Below are 10,647 nucleotides of genomic sequence, written 5' to 3'. Positions count from 1 at the left end.
GTATGATCTCTCTGTTTATATCTCAGCCGTACAGTCACGATGATTATTTTGCTCATAGTTCTAGGCCTAAATGTTTTCCCCTAATCAAAAGTATCACTGCCCAATTTTGAGCACACAACAGACACCGGTAAAGGCTATGTACTATCCCTGTGACCAACTAAACTTCCTTTTCAAGCGGACGTGTTTCCTTGATCAAAATTTTAAAGGGATCTGCCAAGTTCCAACACGCTTCGGTAACACAAAAGGAACTGCTGATGGGTTTGATCTCTGATGTACACGCATATTAATCTGTTTTGTAGTTTCATTTGAGACGGCAGTCAAGTTATCAGACACCAGACGGAGTACGGTGTCCAGCGGCTTTTTCCCTCAGGCTCTGAATCGCGGCGGACTGCACGGTGCAGACTCGGATCTTAACTTTCTAATATGGCTCAACCGATAGCTGCCCTGTTGGATTCGTGGGTGTTCAGACCACAGCAACAATTAAGAACATTCACACAGGACAGAAAAAAACTTATATTTTGGTCTCTGGAATGACTTTACAGCGCAAAACTGTAAATTATCCTCAGATAAAACCCCCTTAAGTCCTTAAAACACAACGTGCTATCATCACACACAGGGAATTCTCTGAAGATTCTGCGCCAGCTTGAAGTCATAAAACATCCAAGGTGAGGTAGCAAAAACTGAGAGCGTTTTATTTTCACACGGAGCAATAGATTGTTTTAGTCCCGCACATACTTCACAAAATCACAACATAGGCCTCATGGTTTTTATTTGTAACAGTCTCCATAAGGGGAAGTCTTGTGCCCTTTAACATCGATGTGAAACAGGAACTGAGAACACCGCATGCGCATGATACCACATTTGGGTATTTTTCCACTGCAGGCACATTGTGCTGACAGGTTCTTGATCTGCTTGTTTCAGCGCACAAATAATTAGCTACCCGAACGTACTACAATTTTGCTTGGAAAGAATCACCATGGCCACGAGCGAGCAGGCCGGCCCGTCTTCCCAGCCGGAGAGCGAGCCGATTGTCCCAGCAGAGTACGACAATGTGCCGGCAACTGATGAGCAGACCGCTGCTCCAAACCCAATTGTTCTCCGGTTTAGGAAACTGGGCGGGGACCTTCGCGACAACTGGAACCGCTTTCGCCACTTCATGTGGGACAAAGAGAAGAGAGAGGTAATGGGACGAAATGGAAAAAGCTGGGGTAAGTCATGTTTTATGATTCAAAGCTCGTGCTGTGGGATTTTTCTTTAACATGTAATAAATGTAATAATTTCATAAACGATGAAAGAATTTTGCATGATTTACAGTATCCTTTCGTCACACCACATGTACATGTAGATCTCAATCAGCGATCCCATTGATGGTTCACTCCATCCATTAAGTTAAGCGGCTTTGGTGCCACGGCGAACCAGCGACGAATCACTGATCACAAGCCGGATCGCGTGAAACAAACCACATGCTTTATGAGTATTCCTATGACCTGGCATAAAACCACAGCGACATCGGTGTTACTGCAAGTGAAACAATAGACACATGTTTTTCTTTAAAAAAGTGCTGTGTCACAAACCTGCAACCAGGAAGTTCAGACCAGAAGAGAAAAAATGGCACAGTTGTTCTGTGATGCAGTGTGTGGGGCAAGGCGGGGTTCATCTGAAGAAAATTAAAAATCACAAACGAGTTAAAACAAAAGGGATTAAGAGCGGCCAAGTGATCCCAAAAAACCTCAAAACACCGACAGTGTGAAAAACTTGGAATGCACGTAACGTGTGAAACATGGGCCCAAACTTTTATCCTTTCATGTTCTCTCCCCTAATCTCTTTTTTTTCATTTGTTTTATTTCAGCACAAATTGGACTGTTCTATCTGTGTTTCTTTTTGGGCTTGGCTGGTTTCTGGGCTGCAATGTTCGCCATTTTTTACCAGACCATTTCACTGGAAAGACCGAAGTACAACTCACTTATTACTCCGCCAGGTATGATGTGCCAAAAGCCAAGTGACTATTTCCTAACACTGTCAAGGGCCTGGACCCCTGCAGGGAATCGTACTCCCAATTTTCTAGCAAAGGTTTGGGCGTAGGTTAGGTCACTGGACGCCCAAAACTCCGCGTAAGGTCGTGTTATTGTACATGTTTGTTATGATTTGATCCTCAAGCTGTCATTTTCTTTGCAAAGATGAAACTAAATTAACAAATATCTCGGTATGTCGGTAGTTTGGTTCGGAACTTGGAAAAAGCACAAAACAGTTATACTCACTGGAGTGGATGCTTGTAATTATGGGTCGAACTGGATGAAATATGGAAGGAAACTACAGTTTTCAACATTGTCTGAAAAGTGAGAGCCTCAGGAAAGGTCTTCCAACAGGTTGGGAAACGAGGACGTTTTGCATTTACGACTTTTCATAATTATTTACTTCTGCGCTCAGCATATGGACGAAAGTAAGAAACAAAGTAAATAGGATATTACAGGTAAACTCCTTTTTTTCGAAATGATTGGGTTTTGTATCGCTCAGATAAAAATGACTTGAGTACTGGAACTGGAAAATGATTATGAACTTGGGTAGAAAATTGAATCTGGGGACAACAATAAGCAGAAGACCAGAAAACAGATGGAAAACAATGTTAACAACAAGGGGACCTATATGAACGAATATATGAAGGGGACCTATATGACCTATATATACAGGAAGTTACTAGGAAGACAGCCCAGAATATACAGGTTACGAAATTGTCAAGTGCTGGGGTTGGGTTGGGAGAGAAACGTGGCCGAGCAGTGTACCTCAGTAGCTGGTGAAGCAGGTTTCCCTTTCGTTGTTTTATTTTCCCCCAAGGACTCAACCTTGTGCCGTTCCCAGACAACCAGCGACGTATTGAGTACAGCCCTGATGAGAGTGACGCGGATCGCATGAGAATTGAACAACAGATCGACGAATTCGTGTTTCAACGTAAGAAATCTTGCTTGTTGGAATTTTGCCTTTTATCCAGTAGTGTATGCGGCCAGTAACAGCATTATAGGAAGAATACTACCGGTACTTTTTTTTTTTTGGGGGGGGGGGGGAGAAACAGTGAGTGTGTGTGTGGGGGGGGGCGTATTTCAAAGACAGCGTGTGGGGGGCAGTTGTGGGACCATCAGGCATCAGCCAGTTATAGATCGATCCACTACGCCCCATAACAGAGCCTGACAAAATTTGGAGGGTCAATCCCCCTGTCGAAGGAGGGGGGGGGGCGGCTGGCCCACCTCGCTTCCATCGCCGAGGGAATATTTATTCCACGACCATCCTGTAGTTTATTCCAAGTTACTAATCATTGCTGTCAGAGCGCGCTATCTAGCGCCCTCTGTAGTCTAAATTAATTTATTTCGTCTAAAAGCAATGCTACGGTCTTTTTAAAGTTATCTCGTTCCACACGTTAGCATGCTGGTTGGAAGAAATTTGAAATCTTTAAGGTGGCAAAGAATAATCCCGTGAGTCGTTTTTATACTAATTTGGGTATGAGTCACTTACCAACATACACGAATTGCATTTTCTTTAGCACTTATGATCAACCAATCCGGGTACCTGGATTGTTCTGACCTCCCACCGGCCAACCTGACTGATCCACAACGCTTCTGCAGATACGATCCATCCTTACTCGGCGAGTGCGCCCCCGGCAATTCCAGCTACAACACCACGGAGCCCTGTCTGTACATGGGCCTTAACAGAGTAAGTACATGTACATACCTTTCGCTGGAACACTCAATGTTCAGCCAATAAAATCCCGATGAATAACATGAGAGATAAACATTAGCCAAGGACAGCAGAGTGGAATAGACCATATCGTTCCATGCACACCTGCAAAGGACGGGAATAATACAAGTCGCAAATATCGTGCCTTTAGCTGCTTGTTCCTGTACGCTATTTAATTGCAGGTATTACCGAAAACCCAGCGCTCGATTTTAACTTTAAACTGCGAACTCTGGAATGGTGTAAAGCAGAACTTGACAAAAAAGGCCGCCAAGCCTGTCGGGCGGTGGCGTAAATTTGTACCACGAACTACAGGGAGTGGGGGAGAACGTAAACGAAAAAATGGAAAAAAAAATTGCCCAGCCATGAAAGTTTCCAAAATGAGGTCTGGGGTATACTGACAATGATTACTCTAGGAGGACCTGGTCGTAAGACAGCTGTTGCATCTTTAGTAAATGTAGTTGCACACTTGAACCTTACATCAAATTAATCGTATTAGTTTTTTTCCCACTCTGTCTCACCTTTTCAGTTGTAACAAATACAGTCTGGTTGTTGAAAAGTCCGAAAATTTTCTGGAAATCCATCAATTTTTTTTTCCGCTGAAAAGGTGGTGCGTGATTCAATATCCAATCCCCTGGTCAAAACGTGAGGGAAAACAAATTTATGTCCCCATCCGCGGATTTATGCCTTTGCCCGAAAGTCCTCAATCTTCTTCTTCTCACTGTTTCATTTTCCTTCCCCCAAACGACCATTTCTTCGCAGGTTTGGGGGTGGATTCCAGAGGGCTTTGAAGTCGACGAGTTAATAATGCCGAAGTTCAACAAATCACCATCATTCCAGAATCGGATCTTCTTCACTTGTGAAGTGGTAAGCTCGGTTTATGTAGGTCAATATCACTCGGCGTTAAAGCGGGTAAAAAGAAAGCCCGAATTATTCTGTAATCATTCTGCAGAGGCAACGACTCCCAGACAGGCCTAGCAAATTTTTGTTTGATAGAATGGGCCAACTCAGGTCAAATTATAGGCACCAAAACCACGTGTCTGTTATACGGCCTACGAAATATACAGCACCCATGACAAAGAAAGTCGAAAATCCATGTACAGGTTCTACGGAAATACCCTCACGTGGCCATGCATACACGTCTTCTTTGAAATTTTCAATTCGAACATTCAACAAGCAAAACGATTATCCTGCAAACTGCAGGAAAAAAATCCACGGTTCTTATTAAATTCAGGAAAGTTAAGGCCCGTTCACACTTCGCGCGAAAGCAAATGTGACGTCACATCAAATATTGCGCATTCACATAAGTTGAACACCACCACCTCGGTGGTTATCCAACCATTGTCCGTCCACACGTTTTTATTAAAAATGCTTAGAAAAGCGCAGGAGCATTTAATGGCAAGTTCGATCAAGGACTACTAATTAAGGTTGGTTCGTGACGTACTTAGCACAGGCGCAGTAAAATTGAAGTGTGCACGACCCCAGTCAACTGTTGTCAGGTCATTAGGCCGAAAGCGAGAAAAAGGTCTGCGAAGGGAAAATTAACAAAGTTAGAACTGAAAATGGTCGTTTACTATAGTGACATAGTATACTGCAAGTGTTTCTATCATTTCTAACCAACGATGCGACCACTCGCAAATAATTTAATTAGATTAGTCCAACCATCGTCAACTAGCGTGCGTTCAATCAGAGTTAATCGAACTATGGTTAACTATGGTCCTTGATCAAACTTGGCCTAAGTTCCCCGTTTGGGCGCCCTCTTGGATTGGTCACGTTTAGAACGGTCACTCTATCTCTAGCGGCGCATTCGAGAAGCTTCTGCGGGTTGGCTTGTGAAGTGCAACATCGCCCCCACGTCCCCACATTGTTTGACACAATACACATGACCATCCGCAGGTCCTGTTTCTCCCATAGAAGCTACGCTCAAAAACGCCGCTTATGTGTACGGCAGTACTGGCCGCCGGTTGCTTCAATGGCCTATATGTTGGCTAATTAAAGCGAGGCCATACTTTCTATATTACATCCATCCACGGAATGTCGTGTGGGAGTTAATACTGTGCTTTTCGTAATTCTTTTCTTCTTCTTTAAAACAGAGAGAGGAAGACAGAGATTTCGTAGACTCTTTGAACATGTACCCCCCTGACGGCGTGTCCTTCGGCCATTATCCTTACGTGGTCGGCACAGACGAGAGGGATCAAGCCCGCTACATTAGGCCTGTAGTAGCCGTCCAAGTGGCCCTCAACACTAGAGACGTGGATGTGAATATCGAGTGCAGGGCCCGTGCCGCTAACATTCCCGAGGAGGCCCCTGGTGGGCTCTTCGACAGCCGGGAGGAGCCGTCCCGGTTCAGGGTTAGGGTTATGGTCCGCTCATAGAGATGACTGGCAGGGAAAAAAACGACAGCGTCCGAATCGCTTCGCTGCGGCTGGCAGTGGCACACAAGACTATGTGAGAGCACAAAGCCGCTAGCTAGCTATCCGCCGCGAGCAGAGGCACCCCGTCATCGGTTGAAAAGCGCCATATTGTCTGGAGTGTTCATTCTGTTGGTAGCGATGCGACCATAACACGTGCATTTCCGAGTTGTTTGTGAATCAATGAAGTTCAGTTCCGATCATAGGAGTCTTCGTTGCTAAAAAAACTGCGCCCTCTCTCGCTTCAGCTCGGGGCTAATAGCGGCTTCCGTAGGAACGCACGTGTTGTTTCCAGCCGAAGTAATTCGGACTTGTCCAGATACCATGCCTTAAGATAAGTACTCAATAAAACGAAGAATTCACTGAGAACTAGTGATGCTTATATTCCGGCCAAATTTCTAAGTAGATTATTTTTCTAAAAGAGACGTACGACTGAGGATTTAAAAAAACGTTTAGAATTTGTTAAACTGAGCCGACAATTAACTTGTAATATTAATATTTTTGCGATATTTTTTGAAAGTTTTATATTTGACTAATTTTGTACTTTTGGGTAAATTTTGTGACCTGTCATGCACATTAATTCTCATATCTAATATACCAGCTGAAGTTTTATGCTGTAATTAAGGTAGTTAAAAATACAATGCAACGTCTAGGGACAGCATTAGTCAGCGATTGAAGTACCTCAAGAGTTGCCATGTTTTGATAACATGATTTTGAACAACTTTTGAGAAGAACTTACAAAAGGGGAATGAATGTCCACATTTTGACCAAGTTCGGGCAAAGTGTAAACTAAGTTGTGAGCAACGACTATCTTGAGAGTGTGAAAAACACGTCCACTTTCAACAGTCATCAGATATTCCAGTATGCTATTAAGTCAGGAAGGCTAATTAAAAGATAAAAATACACATCTTTGGAGCCATTATGAATTCCCTCCTTGGAAACAACTGACGTCACCTATTATTTGTTGACTACATTACGCCAAGGGGCGTTGCCATCATGCCATAATCCTTCCAACAACAGACGACTTCCTGACAGGATTTGACTGCCATTGGAATGCTTACTATTACTTTCCAAGGTGTTATGTTCGCATATACCTTGCGCGCGACGCAGCAGGGAAGGCCGTAAATTGCTCGTGGACAAACGGGTCCCGTTACCCGTTATCACCCCGGAGAGAACAGAGACTGCTGGTAAAATTCCTGGGAACATTTTTTTCTCGGGGATCGTATTCGCAAGGGGAGTCTCTCTGCGTCTAAAAATGCTGAAGTGACTGACCAAAATTGTTGCAATTTCTTAAGAGAATTTAGCAGATTTCTCTCCACAACAGTTTTTTTTCAATGAAACCGTATAGAGCAATGTAGTATTTCACTACTCCGGAAGTGCCCACTTATACTCCTTTGGGCCTAATATTTTAGAGAAGAATCTTCATTTTCTTTTCAATACTGTCAGTCGGTTGATATGTTTTTGGTATTATATAAAAAATACATTATTAGCATTTTAAACTTGACCTTTTATGCTATAACGTCAAACTAGTATATAACTGCTAAAATTGGCTTACAGAATCTACGACCGTGACTATAAGAACAAAAAGGGCACTCAAAATTTTCCACCTTGAGGACCTCTTGAAATGTGGTGTGGAATTTATATCATGTAGTTTCTTAGCAAGATCTGCCTTAAGAAATCATGTGTTTTGACCATTAGCGCCCAAGCCCATCAAATTGATCCAAATCCAAACTGCTTTCGCCACTGGTGTATCCAACTTTTGGAGTGTGGGTGGGTGAGTTTGTTTCTGCATTCAATTGGGGACCCTGAATAATAGAGGACAATAAGGTCCCCGATTGACAGAGGGTCCTCGACTGACAACTGTGTACAAAACATATGGGTGGTCTCTATAGTAAAGATTGCGGTAACACCATGTATTTATCTCTTCTTTGAGTATGTGAAGAGAGATAGAAGAGATAAATACATGGTGTTACCGCAATCTTTACTATAGATCTAGTTTCTTTCACCATGAAAACCTTTAAGTCTTATATATGGGTGGTCTTCTACAAAAGTTAAAGTACAAACGAAAGAGGAACAATAGGGGGTCCTCGGTTGCAGGCAAATACACACTTCCATGGGTGTGTGTGTGTGGGGGGGGGTTCAAAAGCGAATGCGGCTTCGGGCTCATTAAACGTGATGTTAGGGAGAAAAAAAATCAAAAGCTTTACCTACAGTCCCAACATCCTTGCATTTATTTGCTGGTGTTGTTTCTTAGGGTTTTGGTGTTATCATTTGATAAATAATTTACTTTCGTTCCTACTCACTTACGAAATATTCTTCGTAAATAAAAATAAAGTCGGGGGGGACAAGTCGCCCCCTCGGTCCCCTCCCCACTGGATACGCCACTGGGTAAGTGCCCCCGCAGGATATGCCTATGGCTTTCGCAAACTTAACTCCACTCACTTTTGAGGCCGCAGCCAATCTCTACTTGGAAATAGAGTATCACGGAATAGGAACCTTCAATTTGGCCACGATCCAAACCCAGCCAACACGGGTAGTTGACCGCTTTCCCACTAATTAGCTCACTTTGAGCGCTTATGGTTTTTACAGAAACCATAAATCCACACTCAGGTTGCAGAGAATAAGTGAAACGAAAATCTCCACCCATATCAGGTCATTACATTGTAATGGCCAGAGAGAAAGTGACTCTTTCCCAGTCATTATCTTTGACATCAATCACATCAGGGTGTTTCTTGACTTTCAAAATAAAACTTTCGGTCAACGTGCCAACGTGGCACCAGCGCTCCGGTTGAACATTTCATTAAAGGTTTTGGCATGCCGGTACCAACGGCTATGAGGTTTCCTATTTGTACCCCTCTCGGGTTATTTGGAAGAGTTCTGATGCCAAAACAGATTAATCCATTGCTTTTACCTTATGAGAAAAACTTGCTTTAAAATGACACGCTGCCCATCAATTTATACATATGTGGTTGCGAGGTTTTTCGAAGCTTTGTTTCAACTTTAATGTAAATCAAGCTTTGAGGCTTTTACGGTGACAGTGGCAAGTTAGAGAAGCTGTGGTAGAGCCATGTAAGGATTTTGAGTAGGGTATATGTGTGGTTCTGAGAACAACGGAGGCCAACATGTCGGATAGTATGCTCTGTCCGTCGTCAGTGGACTACAGAGGTTCCGATGGTGAAATACAGCCTAGCATCCTCAGAATGGGTGGGCTCAGTTTTCCTTTCATCCTACTAAAATGTAATAATTTCTGTTAACCAAAAGGTGTTAGTTGTTAGTGTTTCTCATCTTCACAGACGACTGAAGTGTAGCACTGTCATCACCGCCTCTCACTCCCGCCTTCCAACTTAATTGTCGTCCGTCAGCACTTCACAATCTCGACGAGTTTGTCATACTTTGTTAACGGCCTCTGCCTCAGGATCATGTCCTAATCCTGATATAAAAAGGCTGCTTGACGAGGTGTCTTTGGAGACTAAACCTCGCCGGCTTGCTTGACAGTTTTCAGGGGAAGGGGGCTCGGAAGAAGCAACTTCATGAACGTATGAAGAAGTGTGATTCGAGTTAACAAAATGAGTCTAGGGTCGCCAAAGCTACCTTTGAAGAATTAACTTATCTCTCAGCTTTTCACTCAAATGTTATCAAATATAGCTCAAGAGGCTCGATAAATTTGAAATTAGCTCAGTTAAAAATGCCGTCTTCAAACACATTTTGAGAAGAAATATGAATGCCAAACGACTCTTTCAGCATCGTCCTAACACGATTTACTGATACCGAAAGGTCACAAGACATACCGACAGCCTGAGAGGTTGAGATAGATTAAGCAACGAGGTAATCTTTGTTTTAATAGTGGCTTGTTGAGTTACTTGTGATTTTCGGATATGTTTGCCTCAGCTGTAGAAATGTACATACACAGGTGAACTGTTCACATTCAGGCCTACCATGGACATCATACTTTCAGCATGGCTTCCATCATCATGAAAATCAAAAGTATATCAAACCTGTTGTTGATTCCAGCTATTTGGCGATGACAATGTACAAATCAAACCATGAAGAGATGGGGGAAAATAAACAACAACAAACAAGATGAATGTTAAACTCTTCAGGGAACTTCCTTACGTTTTCTTTGTTTCCTTTTTTTTCAAATGTATCGGAATGGACAGCCTGACTGTTCGAAGTCCTGATAAACAGGCGGCATTGCGTAGCTAATAGCAACGATGGTTCCAATTCTTTCATATTACGCAGGATTTTGGTATGGAGATGTTTCTTGAAAGTAGTCCTGGTAACCAGAGAGTCATTCCGTCTGGGGCCACTAATGGGAAAATATATAACGGCATTATTTGGTAGTATACATGTCGATTAACTGAACGTGTGCATGAGGTGAGCACCATAGTCAGGCGAAGTAAAAAAAAAACACGTTTGGCGTAACTGCCTGGTCTCATTTTGGGGGCTGTCTTTTGGAATTTATTCTTTATTTCTAACCCGCACGAAGCACGAGGTGAAAAAGTCAATCCACTGG

General features: G+C 43.0%; 1 protein-coding gene across 1 annotated transcript; it reads left to right on the top strand.

Moving 5' to 3' along the window:
* Positions 1 to 858: 858 nt before the first annotated feature.
* LOC110980821 (sodium/potassium-transporting ATPase subunit beta-1-like) lies at positions 859 to 7,039 on the top strand. The gene is made up of 6 exons (XM_022237826.2): positions 859 to 1,208; positions 1,850 to 1,978; positions 2,833 to 2,946; positions 3,533 to 3,702; positions 4,486 to 4,590; positions 5,817 to 7,039. Exons 1-6 carry the CDS (start codon positions 977 to 979, stop codon positions 6,096 to 6,098), a joined length of 1,032 nt encoding a protein of 343 aa, XP_022093518.2. The 5' UTR covers positions 859 to 976; the 3' UTR covers positions 6,099 to 7,039.
* The last annotated feature ends 3,608 nt before the right edge of the window (positions 7,040 to 10,647 follow it).

The sequence above is a fragment of the Acanthaster planci genome, linkage group LG14 (assembly GCF_054643075.1).
Source record: "Acanthaster planci isolate LZ-2023a linkage group LG14, COTS_SCS, whole genome shotgun sequence".
Classification (NCBI taxonomy): domain Eukaryota; kingdom Metazoa; phylum Echinodermata; class Asteroidea; order Valvatida; family Acanthasteridae; genus Acanthaster; species Acanthaster planci.
The sequence above is the reverse complement of the archived record's forward strand: the minus strand, read 5'-3'. Positions and strand labels throughout refer to the sequence as shown.

Coding starts and splice junctions, on each gene's coding strand:
- LOC110980821 (XM_022237826.2), top strand. CDS start 977: ATGGCCACGAGCGAGCAGGCCGGCCCGTCTTCCCAGCCGGAGAGCGAG. Junction 1,209..1,849: donor ACGAAATGGAAAAAGCTGGG/GTAAGTCATGTT, acceptor GTTTTATTTCAG/CACAAATTGGACTGTTCTAT. Junction 4,591..5,816: donor TCTTCTTCACTTGTGAAGTG/GTAAGCTCGGTT, acceptor TCTTTAAAACAG/AGAGAGGAAGACAGAGATTT.